Source organism: Leopardus geoffroyi, chromosome B3 (genome assembly GCF_018350155.1).
Source record: "Leopardus geoffroyi isolate Oge1 chromosome B3, O.geoffroyi_Oge1_pat1.0, whole genome shotgun sequence".
NCBI lineage: Eukaryota > Metazoa > Chordata > Mammalia > Carnivora > Felidae > Leopardus > Leopardus geoffroyi.
Genome location: NC_059337.1, coordinates 84988154 through 85012240, shown reverse-complemented (window position 1 = coordinate 85012240; position 24087 = coordinate 84988154). Strand labels below are relative to the sequence as shown.

At 38.3% G+C, this 24087-nt stretch overlaps 2 protein-coding genes across 13 annotated transcripts in view; one reads left to right on the top strand and one right to left on the bottom strand.

Moving 5' to 3' along the window:
- RALGAPA1 (Ral GTPase activating protein catalytic subunit alpha 1) overlaps window positions 1-17407 on the top strand; it is a 281757-nt gene extending 264350 nt beyond the window's left edge. For 6 of the 12 annotated variants that reach the window (XM_045450711.1, XM_045450710.1, XM_045450705.1 and 3 more), the window contains 4 exons: window positions 7358-7482; window positions 14106-14108; window positions 14538-14591; window positions 16041-17407. In XM_045450711.1, the coding sequence (XP_045306667.1) occupies window positions 7358-7482; window positions 14106-14108; window positions 14538-14591; window positions 16041-16189 (331 nt within the window). In that variant the 3' untranslated portion in view covers window positions 16190-17407. Of the gene's footprint in view, window positions 1-7357; window positions 7483-8066; window positions 8097-14105; window positions 14109-14326; window positions 14392-14537; window positions 14592-16040 lie in introns of those variants that run through there. The other 6 variants (XM_045450707.1, XM_045450717.1, XM_045450708.1 and 3 more) reach the window with 5 other exon arrangements.
- Window positions 17408-18430: 1023 nt separating this feature from the next.
- Window positions 18431-21386, bottom strand: INSM2 (INSM transcriptional repressor 2). The gene has a single exon (XM_045450718.1). The coding sequence runs from the start codon at window positions 21212-21214 to the stop codon at window positions 19550-19552; it is 1665 nt and encodes a 554-aa protein (XP_045306674.1). The 5' UTR covers window positions 21215-21386; the 3' UTR covers window positions 18431-19549.
- Between the last annotated feature and the right edge of the window lie 2701 nt (window positions 21387-24087).

Below are 24087 nucleotides of genomic sequence, written 5' to 3'. Positions count from 1 at the left end.
GTAAATAGTTCATGGGATACTTAATTGCCCTGTATATTTCAAGAAAACATGCCCCTTTATTACTGCAAATAAATTAGCCACACGGTCCTTGAGATGTACTTGCAAAATATATCTACATATATCCTATATCAATAAAATTATTTTTCATTATTTCTCTAAGACCCTGTGTAAGGACATCGCTTCAGAATATTTGAAGATATTTCAGGGCCTTTTTGAACTAAAAAGCCAAATGTGGTTTACTTTCTCATTTTTATTAGAGTGTGCCAAGAATTTTTATGTATTATATATAAGTTCTTGTATATAAACATCTTTCAAAAATTGCCAGTCCTCAAATTTAAGCTAACATTTTGTTGGCCATACTTGAACTAACTAAAATGCTTCCTATACCTTTCTTTTCTCCATACAAAACTGAAATCATTGAGATTGGATATAGAAAAGAGCACTGGACTATTAAATGACCAAAGTTCTAATGCTGACTCTACATATCAGCAGCTTTGTTTTTCTGAGCAAATCTATGTTTGTATTCTCCATCCAGGGAAGGCTTATTGTGAATAAACGTTTTATAATGATTTTGCTAAGCTTACTGAAAGAAATGTTGGTAGATGATTGTTGTATACTTCCTCTAGTTCGGACTGTCCCAAAATACTCTCAATAAATGATGCCCTGGCATGCCTCTCAAGATAGTCTTTTTAAAAACCTAAATATTTAAAATTCTGAGTATTATTTTTAAAAGGTGTTATTACCTGTGTTCTTATAGTGTGCCAGAGCAGTTTTGGAAATCTGCCTAAAATGGTTTTGAAATTACCCTTCGCTGATTTTTATCTACAGAGATTTTCTTGACATTTCTTCCCTTTCTCCTTTCTTTACAGATGGCCATTGAAATGAATAGAAATAGTTTATTAACTAAATTTGTTGTCTCATACCATTGTAGAATTTATGCAAAATTTGAAGATTTTTTTTTAAGTTTATTTATTTTGGGAGAGAGAGAGAGCACAAGCAGGGGAGGGGCAGAGAGAGGGAGAGAGAGACAATCCCAAGCAAGCTCTGCACTGTCAGCATTGAGGCCAGCTAGGGCTTAAACTCACGAACCATGAGATCATGACCTGAGCCAAAACCAAGAGTTGGATGCTTAACCAATTGAGCCACCCAGGCACCCCAAAGATTTCTTTAAATTTAAAAAGTTGTCACAACCAATGGGGTAAAACATTTCAGTGCTAAATTGTAATGAGTTGTAATTACTTTCAAGATTTATAGGATTTCTTCTTTAACAATTATGATTTTTTTTATTAGTTTTCTTTTTTCTTAATGTTATACCTTATGTATATATATGTTGTATTTTATTCACTTTTTCTTCTTCCAGAGAAGGTCAGCAAGATCAAGGGTGGGATGGAACCAAACTTTCTCACAAGGATTCAAACTCTGTCTGTAAATCCAATCTTAGGAAAGTCCCAACTATATTGGCCCCAAAAGGTTTTGCTTCTGGAGATCTAAATTGGGGTTCAGGGAAGGGGTTGTTTGCATAACAGTCTTCTAATCGACTGTGAAAACTTTATTCATTCCTTCTATAATTTATAAACATCAAGTACTTCTGGTCTTGTGTTAGGTGCTGGATATAGAAAGATAATAAAAGACATGGCCTCTGGCCCCATGACATTAGTCTCCCTGCTAGTTTGTTAGGAGAACAAGCACAAAGACAAAGGCATACTTGGGAGGGGGCGGGTGCCTGGGTGGCTCAGTCTGTCAGGCGTCTGACTCTTGATCTTGATTGATCTCAGCTCAGGAACTTGATCTCAAGGTTGTGAGTTCAAGCCCTGCATTGGGCATGAATCTTACACGGGGAGGGGGACGGGGGGAGGAAGTGGCAGGAGCATACTTGTTGTTTAGTAACTGGTGCTGAAAGAAGGGAGGAAGCCCTGATTTGTGGCATTTGTCGAGTCCTATGATGTGAAAACTTTCACCATAGCCAACTTCAATCTACCAGCCATCTTAGAAATGTGGTGAGTATCATATGTAGTACTCTCCAATTTTTTTTAATAGGCAGAATTCTCCTCCCTCTGTTCTTGGGAAAATCTATACAAAAAAAGGAAATAAAATTCCTATGTGCTAAAACAGCAAAGAAATCACAGAAATATATGAGTGCAGGCAAGTGCTTAACTAAATTAGGAATTTCAGAATGGGCCTTAAATCCCTGAGGCTGTGATATTGAGTACAGATATAAACATTCCATACTTTGCCTTCACTTTAAAAGGAGCCAATATTTTTTTATCTTGTTTAGGAAAGAAAACCTTAAATCTGAACTTAAGAGGAAATTAAGTGGTGATAGGTCTCATATATATGTTTACAATTATAATTTTCATTACTCCTTTTTGTGAAAAATGCTTCATATTTTTCCTATGTGCATTATAATGTATACATACACACTTGCATTTTTTTTGAGACTAGTCACAAATTACAGTTGAGCTAAATGTTTGTAAAATCTATTGGCCATGCCATGAAAGTAGTGATCACACAACTGAAGGTTTTGCCCTTATCTAGCTAGCTAGCTAGCTAGCTATCTAGAGCAAGCAAGCTAGTGGGGGAGAGGGACAGAGAGAGAGAGGAAGAGAATCTCAGACAGGCTCCACACTCAGTGCGGAGTCCGATGCGGGGCTTCATCCCACAACCCTGGGATCATGATCTGAGCCAGAGTCAAGAATCCCAGATGCTTAGCCAACTGAGCCACCCAGGCACCCTGAAAGTTTTGCCTTTTCTAACAGTAAAAGCAGTTCAGAATCATATTAAGAAAATTGTAGAGAATGAAGGGTTGTTGCTTCTTCAAAACCAAATCTACCTTTTGGGGCGCCTGGGTAGCTCAGTCAGTTAAGCATCTGACTCTTGATTTCAGCTCAGGTCATGATCTCACGGTTCATGAGTTCGAGCCCCATGTCAGGTTCTGTGCTGATGGTACAGAGCCTGCTTGGGATTCTCTCTTCATCCCTCTCTTTCTACCCTGCGCACACTCTCTCTCAAACTTAAAAAAAAAAAAAATCTACCTTTCATATATCATCCCTGTACATTAGTAAAATTGAAAAATGTATTATCCTCCTGCAGTAGCTTTTCTTCATATTTTTTTCTCATGAGAAATCCGTTTCCTCTCATCAAAATAGGTCAAAAGGCCTTCAGTACATACCACAAACAAGAAATATTATCAGAGTTCTCGTGCATAAATACAGGTATATTTCGTAAACAGACATTGAAAATTGCCCTCAGGGAGACAGCACCTGCTATTTACAAAGACTTGAGCCAAAAGCCAGAAAAACCATTTTCAGCACAGATGTAGGGGGACTTTTGGGTTACCCTATATTTATATCCTTTATCTTCAGTATCCTTATTACATAAATAGGAGCAGGTGGTGGTATCCCCATTTAACATATAGAAAAACTGCAGCACGGAGAATTCATGCATCTCTTTCCAGGACCAGGCAGAAATTGAACCCTAGTTCTTGACAGCTGGTCTTGATACAGTGACACAGAGCCATAAATAATTTCATATGTAAGTTTAGAATCAAAAGTAGTTACTTAAAATGAATAATAATGTTAAGCACAGATTAGGTTTAAAGTATTTATACTACAGAAAATGTTTGGTTCCCTTTATTAATTTTAGAATAGTAATATTCCCCCTTTTTCTGCTTTTGCAGAAAGTAGAAGGAAGGAGGATTAGTGGATAATTATATTGCTGATTGCAGCACCTGTGTGTTATTTCTTTTGATTGGCTGGTTCTGTATTAAAGATTCCTACCAGCTAAAAGTCTCCCTCATCAAATGGCTTTTTGTTAGCTAGTTTTGGCTTAGGTTGTTTTAAATTTACAACAAAACCTTAATTCAACTTAAACTTGTACTTTAAATTGTGTTTTGAATTTGTTTACCATTCCCTTTTTATCTCACCCATTTCAGTTTTTTAATTTCAATGGCAATGGCACCATGCACTCACAATAGGAATATAGCTTGAGCTATCCTGTTTTTGCTAGCCGTCAAGTTTGTGTATGTCACCCAATTTATAGGTACTAATAACTCTTCCCTAGAGAGTTGCCTTTTAAGGAATAAGTGTTCTAATCTATTATGAGGAGATATAGGAATTAATGGCTTTAGATTATGGTTGCCATTGCAGATGCTAACAGCACTGTGTTTAACTTTATCATCATCTCAATCATAAAACATCCTGTTTATACATTCGAACTGTGGTTTAAGTGTTAAAGTTCCTTGTGTCTCCTTAATATATATTTTCTGAAAGGGGGGAAAATGTAAGTACTGTAGATTAAGTTAGTTTGTTTTGATGTTGTTGTTAATCTGGCTACATCAAACTTGGAAAATTATAAAGAATATTTAGCCTTTACAAAGTGAGTTACCAAGGGGCGCCTGGGTGGCGCAGTCGGTTAAGCGTCCGACTTCAGCCAGGTCACGATCTCGCGGTCCGTGAGTTCGAGCCCCGCGTCAGGCTCTGGGCTGATGGCTCAGAGCCTGGAGCCTGTTTCCGATTCTGTGTCTCCCTCTCTCTCTGCCCCTCCCCCGTTCATGCTCTGTCTCTCTCTGTCCCCAAAATAAATAAAAACGTTGAAAAAAAAAAAAAAAGTTACCAAAAAAAAAAAAAAAGGAAACTTTCAGACATTAGCCTGCCTAACATGTGATACATGCTGCAGTTTTTCATTTAAATTCAACCATTAATGATTGTTTTCACTCTGCCACCTAGACTTGAATTATTAAAAATCGTTTTTAGAAAGCATCATTTTACTTAATGAAGATTAAATACATTAAATAAATACATCATGTGTTTTTATACAAAATGAATACATTATAGCTGGATAATTTTAGTTTGTATAGCTTTATATTTGGGTTTCTTCAGAGTTTTGTATAGTGAAATAGAATTACACTGCAAATGTATTTTCCGTAGATATTCATTTCTTGCTTTAATAAATTTTACTACATTGGAAATATTCTCCTGGCTTTAGAAATATTAACATTTGCTTTCTTCCTGCCTAATTCTTGTGTAAATATAATAAGATAAAGTAAAATATTTCATTTATAGGCCCTCTGAAAGTAGAGCATTTTAAAAGCAGGTAGGTGTCTCCACCCTACTTTTCATGAAGCATTTTACCCATTCAAGCAGACTTTTAAAAACAGCTTGTTTTGATAGCAGACTGTTCTCCTGTGGGCCTTCAGCCTTTGCTTCCTGGCAGCACCTTTGGTGCGAAAAGAGAGTGATCAATTGGGAGACTATCAGTGCCAGCATGCATAGAGTGATAAGTTAACACACCACTGGGAATTTCTAGGGCCCACCAAGATACTTCACTTCTAATGTGCTAACAAGCTCATTTTTCTACCTCTTGCCTCTTCAGTTATTTTTTTTCTCAGAAGAGCTTAGAAGTTGAGTGCATCAGGCATAATGAAAAGCTCTGTAGGAGGGAGAAGCAATAACCCCATTTTTCCCTTTTCAGCCAAATAGAAAATTAGTTTCTGGTAATACACAAAGGCCAGTATTTTTTGTACAAGGGGCACTGCTGTGAATCAAAGGACTCTATTAACTGCAGAAAATTCGGCAGCTGTGAATCTCCCCCAATGAAAAAAGTACTTTCCAACAAGTTGTGAGATATGTGGTATTATTTAGATTGAACCATCAGTTATATCCTCTTCCACTTATAACCATATACCTCCTTTTAAAAGTGTGCCTATATTACTTTTCTAAGTTAACATTCAAAAATACCTACATGATTCTTCCATAAAATCCTTTCCACTGATCATTTAATATAGCATCTTCTTCTGTTGCTACCCATTTGAGAAGAATTCTTTTCAAAGTTCAGTCCCACTGTACAGAACTGAAAATAATGGATTGCAAGAAATCGGAATTCAGATTATTTCAATATTTAATGCACAAAATAAATTGTAATGCAAGAAAAAGTACTTAAGCCATTTGGAGGGCAAAAGACATCACAGTCTAAGTACCTACTGAATATAATCTTACCTTTAACTCTTAGCTTTTTTCTTCTTCTTAATCAATAACCTTTTATAGATGTAACTGGCTGTGTTATCTCCAATTGAATTACCACTTCAAATTATCTTCCTTACAATTTTTTTTCTTGGTCTTGGTTGTAGACTTGTTCTACAATTTCTAGAAATGTAGAACTACAGTAATTGAGTAGCAATTTTTAAAAAGAATAAAGAATTTTGAGGAAAAATATTAAAATGGGTTTTAGAAAACAATGAAGAAAAACTAAAAGGCAAATTTTTATTAGCTTTATACGTCTATAAATGTCTTATATAAAGCCTATCAACATAGCACAAACAGTACAGTGGGAAAACTTCTGAAAGTTGTAGAAGAAAGGTTAACTGATTTCTCAGTTCAGGAACTATACGACACGAAGTCAGCATGTGAGTTTTTCCTGATAATTGTATGTTGCTGCCTGCTGCTCTACATTTTGACAGCCATTTCCATAGTTGCTTTCGTGAACAACAGAAATATTCTCTCTCTTTCTCGCCCTCTCTGTGCTAACAGCACAATCAGGCCTGCTGAAACAGGAAGCCTGGAGTGGGTTGTTCAAAAGCAACAACACTTCAAGGTACTGGTTGCTTGTCAATAATATCAGAGAAGAAAATGTGGTGAAAGGGAAGTACAGTATTTTTCTGTCAGTGTCAGTGCCCTGTAGATGCTTTGTTAGACAGTATTTAGGAGTCCCGTGGACTCTTTGCAAATATTCCTGCTTGTTTCAGTCTTATAATTGACTAGATATTTTTTCCTGACATACAGATTCAACTATGTATTTATCTTAACCCCATGGAGTTATTCGAGGATTACAGCAACAGTAGTCCTTCATTCAAAATGAGAACAATTGTTGGGAAAATGTAGGGATTTTAGAAAAAGAAGAAGATATGCAGGAATTTCTCACAATAAGTCTTTACAAATGAAAAATAGAGAATTTCAAACAGTATTTTAAACAGCATTCTAATGTTTATTGTGTGGCTATTCAGAGCAAATCTGTAGATTGAAGCCGATTTAACAAGATAAAATGAGCCGAGGCTGACCTGATAGCAGTTGAATCCTTTCTCAAGTACATGGTTCCCTTCATTCTTCCAACAGTTTAGTGGTAGTATTCTTTCCTAATAAATGTCTCCAGGTTAAGCTGCCATTTATATGGTATCCTGAAGAGTAAACTTATGTTAAAAACTGTATTTTTTACTCTTTAAAAAGCCATACTTTTAAGTGGTACGCAAGAATAGTGAATAATTAAGAAGTAATGGCTTAGCAATCATAGCAGTCCTTTTTGATAAGATCTGTTCTTTTCCAATGTAAGCTGCATTTTAAGTACATCCTTAACTGAAGGAAATCAGCTATGAGGAGAGAGCACGATACTTGCAAACAATTGTCCAGCATCATTTAGAACCAACGACATTTGAAGATTTTGCAGCACAGGTTTTTTCTCCAGCTCCCTACCATCATTTACCATCTGATGCCGGTAAGATTAAAAGCAAGTTTTAGTTACTTGTCATTAATGGAACTTGAAATGCAATACCCTTTTGTTCTAAACTCTTAAAATAGAAAACTTAAATAAATTTCATCATTGAAACATTTTCATTATTTAATATTTGAATTTGGCCTATAAATTTAATGTATACTTTTTTTGACCTAAGTGCAGTTCCATTAAAAGTCAACAATCTTCATAAAAGTACATGCACCACGTTTTATCTGAGCTACTGGACAGTGACTGTTGTGTTTCATGGGATCATTACTGAAGTATCTGTAAAAGAAATACAAGTTGAGTACACATTCTCTCTCAACTTTAGAGGATCAAATTTTATGGCCAGGAATATTGCCTTATCTCTCATTTTACAAATAAAGTTAAATAATTGTCTAGGTTTAGAAGTACTTGGTACAGTAAATTATTTTATAATATTTAAAGATTATAAGAGGGTACTGCATTTTTACAGTTAACTAATTTTGAAAAAAATCATTAAGAAAATAAATGACTCATGGCCTTCCTATTCTGTAATACTTTGCACTCCTTATGATTGTTTCATTTATTTTATTTTCCCTCTTTAGATCATTAAATATCAGTTCTGTTTATCTGAAGGTAAGACAAAGTGTCAACCAAAACACCCTTTGTTCTTCCCCCATTTCCTTTTTAAAAAATTAGCAAGTGCTAAGCTTGTAACTCAAACAATAAGCAAACTTAACACTGCCCTCATTCATACTAAACATTTCAGAAATTGTCACTAAATTTCTTCCAGAATTATACTTACTAACCCAGGTCTGCATGAAACACTAACACTGGTTCTGGGATAAAAATAACTAATAATAGAACCACCCCCTTGGTTGAAATTAGTTACACCTTGTTGTATTGACCTTTTTTGTTTCTCAGCATGAAAAAAATAGTACTACTGAGCTGATGAAATGGTGTGTCTTTGTATTTTGTAATGTTTTGCATTGTTATTGAATATCTTAATTCATCAGATAGTTATTCTGTGGTGTGCTTCGCACTGTACTGGGCACCTGAAATACAAAGATGACTATTTGAATGGTGTTCAAGGGAACAGGAAAAAAGAATACAATGTACTTGAAGTTCATCCCAAGAAGCCTTCAAATTCTTATTATGATATATAAGTGTTCTTTATATTAAATAAGTTTAAAAGGCATAGTAGTCCTTTTCTGGCCTAATTTATTTGGGGGAAAAAAAAAAAGACTAAATCTCAATTGAGATTTAGTTGATAAAATTAAACTTTCCATTCCTGTCATCATGTAATTTGCCATTATAAAAATAATATTACCAAAAAACTTAGAGCCGTTTCAAAATTAATATAAAACACCTATCAAAGAAGAAAATTATATAGACTAGGTTGAATCTTTTGAAAGAGAAAGAGATCTTAAGATTCAGTTCAGTGGATCGACACTGTCTAAAATTACTTAGTTTGGAATGAAGAATGATGGTAAAAGAAAGGTATTAAAAGTAAATTAATGAACAAAATAAAAACTAGTTAAATATAACTGGAAATTTCATTGTTTAGTAATAGAGAATATCTGAAAAATACTGAGCTACATTATTAAAATAGAGATGAATAACACTTTCATGTATCATAGTTGAATCATAAGTTTCACAACTGAAAAATATAATAGGACTATATTCAGACTAACTTTCCCCCTTAAAGTTACAAAAGCCATCAGTTTTCATATTGTAGTTTTTTTTTACCAACTGGAGTCCTTCATATTCTTCTTAATGTTCTCATATTGTGCATTTGGCCAGTTACATAATGTGGGAAGCAGTAGTCTCACTTTCTGAGGCATAGTAACCAAGTCAAGGTTCTGTTGGCTTCATTTTTTAATGTATTTTACTACTTTATTAAAACTTAGTGGCGTGCCTGGGTGGCTCAGTCAGTTAAGTGTCTGACTCCGGCTCAGGTCATTATCTCACGGTTCATGAGTTCAAACCCCGCATTGGGCTCTGTGCTGACAGCTCAGAGCCTGGAGCCTGCTTCACATTCTGTTTCCATCTCTCTCTGCCCCTACCCCATTCGTGCTCTGTCTCTCTCTCTCTCTGTGTCAAAAATAAACATTAAAAAAAATATTTTTAAACTTATATCAGTAGTAATGAAGATGTGTATTTTAACATAAACTTAATACTATGCTACAAAGTATTTACTATGCTACAGAGTATTTTCAGTTAATTTTTTAAAGTTGTTTTTGCCCTCAGGAACCATTATAAAAGCATGCAGTCTAATTTTTAAAAGGGTGTTGTTATCTGTAAATGACTTGTTCCAGTATTACTGAATACATTTTTTTTTTTGCAGACTTTTTAATACTTGGGAAAGATAAAAATGTTTAGCTAGTGGTTCTCAATTCAACACAATAGTATAAAATTGGAATATTTGCTCTTTTCTATAGTAGCAAAACCATTATGATATCTGAAGAATGATTATCTTTTTCTTCCAGTCATCCCAAATTTTTATCATAAACCACCCCATACATGTAGAACTCCCTTTAAAGTTATAAGTCAAAGTGAGAGAAAAAAGAAATGAAATAACCACATAATAGCAATAGGGACCTGACTTTTACATAATAGTGTGAAGTTTTTTAGATTTTTACTTTTAAGCATAATGATAAAATTCAATTGTCACACTGAAGAAATGCATTCGAAATTGTAATTGAGAATCAACTTTAGATATCCTATGCGTAACCCATGTATATAAAATAATGCTAATTGATAACAAATACAATCATTTGAAATCAAGTTTTAAAGAAGTGCCAGTATGACAATCATATAAAGAATATAATCTGTTCTTTCTAACCAATCCTATAATTCTATTCAGTGGAATAGTGTAGAAAACCACTATTTTTTAAATTTACTTGGTTCAAGATTCTCTAAAACCTGCTTTCTGGTTAACAGTAATGCATCAACTGTTTGACATTGAAATCCAAAAAAGATACAATTTTTAGTGTTATTTAAATTAGTATGAAAAACATTTTTGGTGTGTCATAGTTGATCCATAAATTTCCTAACTGTATTTTCTCAAAAGGGACTCTGTGACAGTAGACTGATACTTAAGGGAAATTATTTTTATCCCTAAGGTCATTGAAGGAGATATTGTGATGTCACACTTTTGTTGATCTCCCATAACTACATTACCCATTATTAGATTTTTCTTGTCCTTTATTTTTTAAAAAAAATTATAGGAAAAAAATCCCTTTATCTTTGTCAGGCATGTGTGTGGAAAATATCAAAAGTTTTACAGTGGACTCCTTTTTTAACTTTATGTTCATGAATCTCTCTCCTCTGACTCTCAACTTTAAAGTTTAAAATGAATTTTAAAATGAAATTACTTCTTTATTGGCCAGGTTACATTGGTGGTCCAAAAATCTAAGTATTTTTCCCTAACATCACACTGTCTTTTCAAATCAAGTCTTTTTTTTTTTTTTCTTTAATAAAAGAAATTCTAGGATGCCAGCAACAAGAAACAGGATCCTGTTTTGCTGAAAGTACACAGTAAATATTGTCTTTCTTAATGTCAGCATTAAAAATAACACCCATAATTGTTCCACTATTTTTTTACTGTCATCAGCCATAAATATTTTTGAATGCTTATTGTGTAGTCTATCTAGAGTTACATCTAATACTCTGTTACTTAAATTGAGTAGATACCTCTCTTTGGATTTATTGTTTTTCTACAAATTAGAAGTTTTATTACTCTAAATATTAGAAGGTTGATTGGTGTTTGTCTCTATTATGCATATATAGACATACATAAATATATATCTAATATACATACCACTTTGTTGAATTACTTTTAGGTTCCTTTAGGTTACATATAGGTTCCTACTTAAATAAATGTGAAAATTGTAATAAAATTCAAATATTTCTATGCCATCAAAATAAGAGATAAAGTGATAATGAATACCTAGAGTAACATCTAATCTTCATTCTAACTGCAGTTTTGCTCTTAATTCACAAATAGTATTGCCACATGTAGATAGGACAGTATTATGATCAGGTCTATCTCTTTAAAAGTTATTTTAAACTTTCCTCCCCTTTTCAGGCTTTGAAATGATCTGAAAGAACACACTGGAGCTCCTCAGAAGATAGTTATTTTATACATATCCTAGATGTTATTATTATTTATAAGTGCCAGTAGGAAAATCAGTTTCCTTCAACACAGAACATAAGCTATATATTTGTTATGTTTTTAAACCTGAAGTTATAAGCAGTCAAATGTATTTTGAACTTGAAAATTTGGCTTATGTCTTGTTGACCAAGAGGCAAATAATATTAGTCTTAAAGTCCATTAACCTTTTGTGACAATAATTACTAAATTCAGTTTCCACATAGAACATTCATTCAGATGTATAATTTTTGTAGTGAAAATAATAAAAGAATAATTGAACAATTACTGAGTGCCAGGCACTGTGCTAAGCACTATACGTGCATTCTCTCATTTAATCTTCGCAGCAGTTCTGGGGGCCTGAGGGGTGGGGGGAGTTTATCCAGAGTCACCTGATACTTGGTAAAGCCAGAATCTGACTTCATAGTCCATGATCTTAACTATTATAATTACCTGTGTAATCTAAGTATTTTCAGTTCCTTCTTGCTGTTGAAATTGCCCTACAACTTGTCATATTTACAAATCAGATATTGTTAAAGATTCTCATTTTAAAGATTCTACTTTTCCACCCATTGAAAAATCTTTTTTTTTTTTTTTTTTTTTAATAGATTAAAGTTGCCATGGGAGAAGTATGGAGTATGGGCTTTGGAATTAGACTGATCTGGATTTAAATCCTAGTTCTGTTATTTATTATCCACATAGACTCAAGTAAATTAATCTCTTAAACCCAGTTTCTCCATCTGTAAGGAGATAAAATATGACACACTTTAGACTGACATGTTCTAAATCTTCAGTAATGGCAGTTTTTTATATCTTCATTCAAAATTAAGCCACTTTATTTGCCTGTATTTCTGTACTGTTTAATTTTAGGGGTGCCTGGCTGGCTCATTCGGTAAGGCTTGTGACTCCTGATATCAGGGTTGTGAGTTCAAGCCCCATGTTGGGCATAGGATTACTTTAAAAAAATAAATAATGTGTTGTTTCCTTTATGACATCCAGTGGTAGTGCATACGTGCTAATCTTAATCACTAATCAACTCCTTTAACAATATTAAAGCACTAAGATTATTAGGGTAATCTGAAAACTTTAATAAATAAGGTTATATTTTGTGGGACTACCAACATAAGAGTGGGTAAATTCTTTAATTTTCTCAAAACTAAACAGTATGTTGTGTCCTCCACATTTCAATGGTTATATTTTGTAAGTGGTAATTTTCATCAAAAATATTTCTAATCTCTGTCTCTTCCAGTCCTCATCTGTTCTGATTCAAAGTCTGTTAAATTTTACTCTTATCTGTTCAGTAGCTTTATTATATAGCTACACTTACGGTATACCTGCTGTGTGCCAGATCTTTGCATACGCAGTCATTCATCCCTCACAACTTTGCAAAATAACTAGTATTGTCTCCATTTCACAAAAAAAGAAAACTTAGATCAGTTTACCCAAGACCCAAAAGCTAGTAACTTGCCAGAGTTGGCATTTAACCTGGGCCTGTCTAACCCATCCCCATATTCTTCCTAAAACATCACAGTGCCTCTTAGTTCAGTATTCATTGGATCTACTTTCAAAGTCAAAGTATTTTTTTTCTAACTTCAGTGGTTTTAAATGGTCATACCTGTCAGCAAGCAGTACAAAGCCATGATAAATAACAATCCACTGAGTTCCCTTTTGTAATCCATATAGACCCCAAAGTCGTGTTCATTATAATCAGTGTACAAAGTATAAATCAATTATACCATCAAGATAAAGACAGAGTATGTACTATAAGAATATTAGAGATACAGTACATAGGACCCCATAAATACTTTTTACTTGAGGATATATTAATAGAAATGATTAAAGCAACATTCTTTATGACTCAGGTGATAGAAATCAATACTTAGGCAGAATAGGGTGTGAAATGAAGGGTACGTATTACTGTACTCTTTACATCTAAAATTGAGATCTACTGTAAATTATTTATAGAGTTTGAGTATGCCCAGTATATACCACAAATATCATTTGCCAAAACTGAAGAGGTACTGATAAGCTATATACCACACATGCTAAAAAGCCTGATTTAACTCAGGCTTTTTGAAGGGGGATTTCACACTGCAGGCAGTAAGGGAGACATGGAGAAATTGCTGTTTTTGAGGAAAATACCCTTTGGTTTTGGCATTCTCTAAAGCAGTATTCTCCAGTAAAACTTTCTATAATGTTAGAAATGTCCTATATCTGCACTGTTCATTATGGTTGCCACTAACCAGATATGGTTGCTCAACACTTGAAATGTGGCCAGTACACCAAGGACCCACATGTTTATTTTCACTTAATGTTAATTTTTAATTTTAGTGTGGCTATGCCTACCTCTTTGGACAGTACAGCTCTAGAGATTTTATGACTTAGTGATTATGATAACCTGCCACCACTACAATGAGCACTTTAAAAGGTAGATGTTTACAGAATCTCTCATAGACTTTTCTTTTCTTTTTTTCCTATTTGAACTTGTTAGTTGGTAAGTATAACATTTGAATTTACAAAGCATTGTCCATTGTTAAACATCATCACTCTAATGCATTGCATGCCCAATTTCATAATAAAACTTGATTACTCTCTTCTCTGCTCCTCAGTTAACACCTGTAAAATTCTGCAGTGTCTCTCATATCTGTTATCTGTCTTCTCTTTTGTTTTCTCACTTCTGCTCGCTACTCCATTTCTTCATTCACAACAAAGAAAGAAATGCAGTGATAGTTCTCTTCCTCCCAAAACCTCCGCTAGAAAACATTGGCCATCTCAAGGTAAACAGCCATGGGAAGGCCTCTCATGATTGGCCGGGAATAATATGCATTACCAGAAAAGCATGAGCTACCGCTCTTCACCTTCCTTCTGCCATCCATCTGCAGTGCTTCCCTAAAAAGGGCCATGGATTCATATTCTCCTCTAGGTTTTCCAGTATGGGTCCAGTATGAACCAATTCAGATCTTCAGGAAGAGTAAAGGTGAACAGAAATATATTTCCTTCTCCTTGTGTTTTGAAGGCCAACCTCATTTCAGTTAGAAAACAAAGACTTGTTGGAGAAATTACTTTGAAAAGAAGGGCAATTGGACCTGGATTCCAAGTAGTGAGAAAATATTTCTTCCCTGATAATATGTTTGTTCTGAAGTATAATTGTAACATTTCACCTTAAAAACACTCTGAAGTATTCTACCAAGATAGATTCTTAATAATACATCTCTGTAAGATCAGTACCCCTTATTGAACAGTTTTGTTCAATATTCATAACTTCAATTTACGCACAAATGTTTCATTATATGGAAGTGTTAGTATGATTATTTCCACGCTTGAAATTTCTCTGAGGTGCTCCTTTGGCTAACAAATATGCCAAAAGTTTTCCTGCAGAGTGGAGAAATGTATAATAAGCCTGCAGCCTTTGTGAGGTGTTTGTGACATACATAAAGAAAATGTTCACATACATAAGGCCCAGAAAATCTGGATTAAAGTGTCTTAAAATATACAGAATTTTTAAATTTTTGTTCTATTTTCAGATTGTTTTATTTTTTTTTGGAGGGCTTTTATTTTTAATGTAATTTCTTATTCAGAAAATGAGGGCCTATAGTATGCAAAGTTCTATAGCATTGCTGTATATTAGAGAATCATAATTCATAGAAATACGGTGCAGAGGTAAAGATACTACTTCGTAAATAACACAAAAAATTTCCAATTTGAATTTGTTTTTGCTTCTTTTAATGTTTGTTCATCCTACTGGCTATTTACTTGCTGTGACTGGATGGAGTAACTGCAAAAATTTAAGTTAAGGAAAACAAAAGCATTGCTTATCTCTTCTAAATGGAAGACATTTTGAGGGGTCAACTTGTCTTTTATTAAATTTCAGATAAGAGTTCTTGTCTTCCTCCTTCCCCTAGGAATTTATCTTGCCCCTTTCTAAAAGCATATTTAAATACCCAGTGTGTATAATGGTCTCATTGTGTTGAATTTCTTTTTAGAACCATTCGGTGCTGTTGTTTTCAAGTTTGAGCAATGGAGACCCTTTTCTTGGTTATACCCTGTACTTTAGAGATAGGAATTGGTCCTTCTCTCACCTGCTTCTTAAGCCCTTCCCTGCATGCTAATGATGCTTTGGATCCCTGTCCTGTCTGGCCCAAAGATTTTGCTTCCCATTGCTTTTTCTGAGGAGCTCTCTGGTTAGTCCTGGCTCTGGAAACAGTGATTGGTGCTTTCTTGCTAATATAATTACGTGAGCCACCAGATGACTGGGTTTTAAATAAAATCTTAGTAGGCTGTTCTAAAAGGCAAGTTTTGGCCTTGCTTTTTCCCCTCAAAAGACCTCATTAAGGGTTGGGATCCATGCTACAGATGAGTAGCAGATTATATCTTATGGGGTGAGAGGCCAGACGACATGTGCTAATGCTCTTAATATTTCCCACAGGCTCCTACCCAGAGATTCTATCCAGTGAAACTCCCACAGCAACGCAGGTAGACGGGGCTGACCTGGCCTCTCCAATGTCTCCTCGAACTAGCAAAAGCCGCATGTCCATGAAGCTGCGTCGATCCTCTGGCTCAGCCAATAAATCCTAAGGAGACAAGCAGCCCAGCAGTGTGATCAGCAGTAGCCACCTTAGCATGAACATAGTGTTAACCCTTTCAGGCCTTCGTGTTTGCCATAACTTGCATGTATCTTCCTGAACATTTATTTTAAAAAAACACTGGATTTAAGTAATTTGTAACTTAATAGGTTTGGGTTGTTTATTCAGTTGGTTTTTCCCCCCCAATACTCTAAGCTGCCATATTTTTGGGGGGTGGAGTTTTATTCTACATCCTTTACCTTCCTAGATAATTATGTCTAAGCAGTTTCACTTTTAATTTCATGATTAACTCTGAGCCAAAATATAATTGGACAGATAGTCTCATTATTTTATTTATCGTGCCCCATTGCAACTTTATGGCTCAGTAAATATATGATTGTTTTTTACAAATGTAAATTTTTAAATTTAAGCATTTGTAAAGTTATAGCAAAAGTTGCAAATCTTAATACACAGGATGTGTATGGATTATTTATGTTATGAAAATAAAACACTTAAAATAAATGGTTGTTTAGTATTCCAAATTCCAACTAACATAATTTTAGCATTAACTTTTTCTTCCCAAAGCAATGCCTCATTTCTTGGCTGTGCAGGTGATGCCATGATATATCTAATAACAAGAAAAATCACTGTGCTGAACTTTGATTTATGTTTAGCTTCCAAATATTTTTCTAATGTTTTGCTTTTTAAATGGTATCACTGTTAAATGCCATTTTTATTTTGAGATTGTGGCCCTGTATTATTGGCTGCTGGATCCTGGTGTATCGATGTTCTTTCCTAGGTACCAGAAAGAGGGTAACGGGGGGATGGGGAGAAAGAAAGAAAAGAAAAAACTTTTCTGATATAAATGTGTTGCTTAAATTATGTGTATTTAAAAAGGGAACATGACCCAGGAGTCTAAGTTAAATATTATATTAATACTGAACTTGCTGGTGCAAGCTGGTATACATTCCACCCACCCCCCCCCCCCCAGAAATACTTTCCTACAATAAATAAGCTGCTCACATTTTGTTCATATTTTGTTTTGAACGGGCATCTCCTAAGGAAATGTAGCATGACATCAGTACTAACTGCATGTGTAAATACATCATACCGGCAAACTATAAAATATAAATTATGTATCATCATTCATGTAGTATCTACAAATTTGTAACAGTGAAAGAAAAAGATATGGTATTTAATAATACAATAAAAATATTCTTATCACAATGTCTATGAGCATTGATTTGTCTTTTATATTTCTCATCTATTTGTCTTTAATATATTTTCAGACTTAATAAGTAGAACTATGTGAGTAATGGAGAGATACAAAGCATAAACCTAGGTTATCTTAGCAAATCATGAAAAATGAATTCAAGTTCTCTAGTTAGGATACACCCCAAGTTATTTCTCAGAGATTCTACCATAGTCGTTAAAAATGCAGGCAATTTTATACCTTTGTAAGGGCTGGCCAGAAATTTAACCCAATACACTTGGTTAAAGCATCAATTAAGCTTAGCCTTCTGCTTTGATTTTTAAATTTCATTTTGTTTGGTAATACACATTCAGGGGAGAAAAAAACTTTTTGCAGACAGTTTCTAAATAACCTTTCAGAGTTCCTATGCACTTAAGTTTTTGTTTTCTTGTAAATAAAAATAGATTCCTAGGAAACTGTGGAAGACAAAATTCCTATGAAAGCTTATGTAGAAGATAAACGAGTCCCTGGGAACAAGGTTAAACAGTATAGATAGTTTCCCACAACCAAGGCAAAGAATTACAGAAAGGAAAGTCAAGGTAACTGCTTACACATTTCTATGGTGCTTTCATTTTTTAATAACGAACAGCTAATGGATTGATGAAATATAACAAAATGGAATGAAAATGCCAACTTGGAAACAGTGAAGTTAATTAGCATGGTTAACATTTTTTTCATCTTTGGATAAAACTACCAGCTTTTTTAAAGAAAAAATACTTAAAATATATTTTCTGTTGACATTTTTAGGTGGTAAAGTATCTTTAGATTTAAAGCCTTTTGGAGCTTAGTCTGTGCAAGCCATACTTCAAAGGAAATTTTTCCATTGCATTTCTGCACCATTATATGCATTTATAAAATATAATTTCTCCTGTCTGTATTCTATCTAAATGGGTCACTAAGAATCTAAAGTAGGATACTAGCTTTGGGGAGATAAGAAATGTGGCTTTGAAAAATAGGTTGTGTTCAATGAGATTCTCAGGACAAACACAGAACACAAGAAAGCACCAGCTATGTACATTTATTTGGTGGTAAGCATCTTACAAATATGGGCTATCTGTCGAGCAATACTCAGCCAGTGTCCCAAACTCTGGCTATTAGAGCATGGGTACAGAGTGTGCACTGAATATGGTTTACAAAAAGAAATTTCAGAAACAGATTGCTGCTGAAAAATGAATATTGAATGAAAAGTCATTCAGTTCCATAGTGGATTATAGATAGATAGGTATTAACATCTTCCTTAAGCTGAACATAGTTTCATATATAACACTGTATAAGATTTACAACAGAAGGATTAAACAATTTGGATGAAACCCTACTAAAACAGTCAAACTTCCGGAAATGAGTTTTATATTTCCAAAAAAAAAAAAAATCTGTTAAAGTATCTCTTCCTGAAAACACACAAAAAAGCTAAAGGTGAGAATTTGGGGGTATCTCAACCCCCTCCAAGTAAAGTAGCACCCTCTCCACCTCCAAACACTAACTTAAGAATGGACTACTAATACTTGAGAAAGAGAACGTTTACAGGGAGATCCCCATATCCCCCCAAAGCGCAAACATCCCCTTACATTTCCTGCCCACAGGCAGAGGTCTTGAGTCTTTCCCCAACCCCCTGTACGTTTGGCACCAATCACATAACTTTTAATTCACAGAATATACAATGCAAGAAATCTGACCCTATTGAGACAGAAACTACATAGGCGCCTGCAATGGCAAGAAAAAAAAAAAAAAAAAAAAGACTACCACTTTTGGTAGTTAGAATCATTTGCAGATATTGAGACATGCACGTATTCACTACGACTTTCCATAGGAATTACAAGTCATATAGGATTCGTTAGGGTCTCCAGAATGAGGGGGGAAATCCTATTTTCGTGGGGTAAGAGAGAAGACTTTTAAAGTGACAGTCCTTGACCGCGAATGTTTATATCATATACATACCTGCTCTAGAGAGGGATTTTACATTTCGCTGTCCGCTTCTCTGGCGGAACATTGACTACTGGGAGTTTTAGGAGAGAAAATATAGGCAGCAAAGAGGGTAAACTTGCAAATTCAAGAAATCCCCACAGAAATTCCCTTGCTCTGTTTCCTCCAAAGCCAACCGCATAATCTTCCTCATCTCTGTCCTCAACAGCCAGGCCGCAACGGCATCTGCAGCAGCAGTACCTGCCGACTTTCTGAGGGGTGGCACTTATTTATGTGCCGGGTCAGCCCCGGGGAGCTAAAAAAAGTGGACGGGCAGTGTTTGCACGAGAAAATTTGCTGAGCACTCCCGTCGGATGCCCCGCCTGGGCTTGGAGCTTCAGGGGGGGCCCCAGCCAGAGCAGGCAGGAGCAGCTCCTCGCGGACCGCGTGCCACAACCGGTGCTTGTCCCTGATGTCTGCGGAAGGGAAGTGGGCCCCGCACAGCGGGCAAGCGAAGGCGAGCGGGGCACCGTGTTCAGAGCCAAAGCCCGGGGCAAGTGCACGAGCAGAGCCTGCCTCGTGAGTGCCTAGGTGCTTGCGCAGATAGGCTTGGCGACGGAACTTTTTGTGGCAATATGGGCACATGAAGATCTCGGGTCCCCCGACACCACTGGCACTGCCTGGCCCAGGCACCCGGCGCCCCAACATCCCCTCCGTATAGGGGACCTGAGGCAGCGGTGGCTCGGGGTGGGACACCTGGAGGCCCGGGTGTGGGGCGCTGTCCTGGTGCTGCTCCGCCCTGGAGCTGTCCCTCGCCTGCAGGTGCTGATCCGCCGTGTGCTCTGCCCGGCTGTTCTCCTTCCCCTCCGCCAAGAAAGATGCAACAGCCCCAGAGTCTGGGGAGGCTGAGGAAGGAGGTGGCTTCCCGTCGGCTGAAGAGACTGTGGCAGCATTTGCCGCTGCGGGACGGGGCTTGTGCCAACGGCGATGGGAGGCGAGGTTCGCAGGGCAGCTGAAGACCTTGTCACACTCAGGGCAGCGGTATTCGACGCGTACGATGCGGGAGCAGCGGTGCTGAGCCAGAGCGAAGGGGTCCGCGTACTGCTCCTTGCATAGCTGGCAGATAAACTCCCCCAGTGGTGTGCGGCTGCCCCCCAGGCCCCTGGACGGTGCTCCGGGCTCCTCCTCCTTGATCTTCAGGCCCAGAACAGGGGACGTGGTCACTTCATCTGCGAAGCTCAACTTCCTCATGGCCTTTGGCTTCTTGACTCCGGCGGCCGCGGGTCCAGACGCGCAGCCCGGAGGTGCCTTGGCACGGCGCTCGTTGCCAGCGGCCCGCTTTAGGCCTTGCAGGGTGACCGAGAGGGGCGCAGGGTCTGGATGGAACTCTGGCTCTGGGAATGGTGCCCGGAGCGGCAGCAGGAGCTGCTCCCCGGAGGTCGGTGCAGCTGCTGGCGCCGCCGAGCTGGAGAAAGCAGCCACCGCGGCGGCACCCCCGGGGAAGGACTCTGCAGAGACGGGTGAGCTGAGGCAGCGCTCCAGGAATGCCCGGCGCAGCTCCACGCCCGCCGGCTTGGTGGGGCTGGGGCTGGGCCCGGGGCCCTCCCTGCCATCCGCCCTCCACTCCGCAGCACCTTCCTGCCCGCCCTCCCCTGGGCTCACCCTAGCCGCCTGACAGGACGACCCCGACAGCTCGCGGGCTGCCGCCGCCTCCTCCAGGGTGGGGGGTGCCACCTGCTCCGCACCTGGCTGGGGAGCACTGGAAGCCTCCTCGGGGAAGGGCGGCGCCCCCTGGGGCCCCAGCAGTGGGAAGATCCGCTCAGCTAGGCGCACTCGGTAGGAGCCCCCTGTCCGTTTAGTTCGCTTTACCAGGAAGCCCCTCGGCATGGTGGAGTCGGGAGCGCTCTGGGGGCAAGGAGTAAAGGGGGCGCCGCGGGGGCTGAAAGCGGACGAGCACCGCAGCTACCCGAGCTTCGCCACAGCCGTCATGCGTGGGCTGCCTTTATAGCTGAGATTCGGGCCGGGGGACCACCGGTAGCCTTCAGGCTGGGCCGGCCAATCAGGAGTGGGAGCGGGCGCCAGGGGCGGGGTTTTCGCCTGGCTGGGCTCTCAGGGGTCCAAGAGGCTGGCTGCGGCGCGTGCCCCCACCCCACCACGCAGCGGCCTCCGCGCGGCCCCAGCAGCTGGCTTCGGGGCTGCAGCCCCCTCCTGCCGCCCACCAGCGGAAGAAGATATAAAAAGGTAAGGTCCAGAGTGTGAAGAAGCTCGGTACTCCCTGCCTCAGCTGCCTCCAAGGACCGTCCAGGGAGCCGGGCGGAAAGGCAACCGATGGGCGCCCTCCTTTTGGGCCGGGCCCCTGCTGCACCGCACCCCCGACACGCGTGGGAGTCTGAGGGAGGCCGAGTGGGGGGAAGTCGAGGGGAAGGGGCTGCGGACAGCGGGTGTCGGGAGGCGACCGAGTGGGTGTCCGCCGGGGAACGGGTTAACGTCCTCGGCCCTTATTGAGCTGATGAGAAGCTGCGACCGAGCGGCAGGCCGGCTAAATCCACCGCCCTGTGCCTACACTTGACGGCGGGAGCACGTCTGCCATCCAGTATCGATCGACACTGCGCGCGTCTGTGATACTATGAGAATTCATCTGGGAAGAAGGGCTCTCAGTGCGGGAGATCGTGCGTGCTGGCAAGCCTCTGGAGCTCAGGACGCCAGCCGGTTTCTGGACCCTGGTCCTCAGGGCTTATAAATGTCCCCTCCCCGATGGGAAAAGGAGTGGGGAGGGGAAAGTAGGATCTAATTTTCGACTGTCCTCAGATAAAGTGGTTTCTCTGTTCACACCTTCCACTTGTACTATCCAGAGACATGACTTAGTGCCTAACTGACCTGTTTAGCATGGAGTAGATTGGGTGAGAAATACTGGCAGAATCAGGATTTCATCTGCTTCCCCTTATACAAGTGATACTTTGCAAAGGTGTGCTATGGGCCACATTTAATAGATTCTCATCCTTCACTCTGTAATGTGCCCAGCACTGTTTTAAGCACTAGAAGAGATGTGAAAGTTTGTAACACAGCTGAACTATGAAATGATTAGAAAATATGACAAATGTATAATTAAGTGCCAAAAGTCCATAATATAGATAAGTACAACGTGAGAATAGGAAGGGGAAAGAACTCAGGTCTCCTTACTAAATCAAATTGGAGAAAAAGACTGAGCAATGTAATTTGAGACTACAGATATAACAAACAGATGTAGTCATCAATAACACACATCCTCAGATCCTCTTCCTCCTAAGTGAATGAAGTGTTTTTACATAGAGTGCATTATTTTGGGGACGCTTGAAAGCAATTATATATTTGTATCATTAACAATATTTTAGGCATTCTACTTAAGGAATCTCTAATCTTTTCACACATACACACCAAACGGAAGGAAGTATTATTTACTCTCCCTTTTTTTTTTTTTAATTTTTTTTTCAACGTTTATTTATTTTTGGGACAGAGAGAGCATGAACAGAGGGAGGGGCAGAGAGAGAGGGAGACACAGAATCGGAAACAGGCTCCAGGCTCTGAGCCATCAGCCCAGAGCCTGACGCAGGGCTCAAACTCACAGACCGCGAGATCGTGACCTGGCTGAAGTCGGACTCTTAACCGACTGCGCCACCCAGGCGCCCCTTACTCTCCCTTTTTTGATGAGGGGATTGATCCACAGAAGTTAGGTAAATAACTTGCAAAAGTCACCCAGAGCTCAGATTCAAACTGAGGCCTGGCTAATTCCGAAGACTTTTCCACCATACTAGTGACTTCAAACTTTTTTTTTTTTTTTCTGGTCACATCCCACAATAAGAAATATATATTATGGTACACACATGTAACTGAAACAAAAATTTCACAATATTTAGTTTACCTAGGTATAATGCATTCTTGTATTTTCTATGAAATTATATTTTCTTTTTTAAAATGTTGATCATAGCAAACAAATTGATTTCATGACTAATGGACCCACAATACAAAAAACACCTTTATTATGGTGTTTCCCATTAAAAATCATGAAACCATACAAAATGAAATAAACTTGATACTTTATAATCAAAATTAATATTTGGAATCACTATGTAAAATATTTGGGCCCTTTTTTTAAAATATAACTTATTGTCAAGTTAGCTTACATATAGTGAATACAGTGTGCTCTTGATTTGGGAATAGATTCCCATGATTCATCACTTACATACAACACCCAGTGCTCATCCCAACAAAATAATTGAGCCCTTTAATAGTGTTGATAAATTCAGTTTCCCAAATTGATCATTTCTGACACATCAGTTTATGACTTGTATCTTCTCCTTTCCTTTCTCCTCACAGCCCAAACATATTGTGTGGTGTTGACAATTTTATGTAAGATTTTAATACTTTAAGACAGCCCCTTTCCAAGAGGGGCTTTTCCTCAGATGTATGTAGTACTTTGTAAGAACTGCCATAAGAATTGAAACCATATGGGGCACCTGGGTGGCTCAGTCTGTTGGGAGTCCAACTTCGGCTCAGGTCATGATCTCCCAGTTCGTGAGTTCTAGCCCCGCATCAGGCTTTGTGCTGACAGCTCAGAGCCTGGAGCCTGCTTCGGATTCTGTGTCTCCCTCTCTCTCTGACCCTCCCTGGCTCACATTCTGTCTCTCTCTCTCAAAAGTAAATAAACCCCCCCCCAAAAAAAGAAAGAAAAAAAAAAGAAAAAACAATTGCAACCATATGACCCAGCATTTGTGCACCTAGGC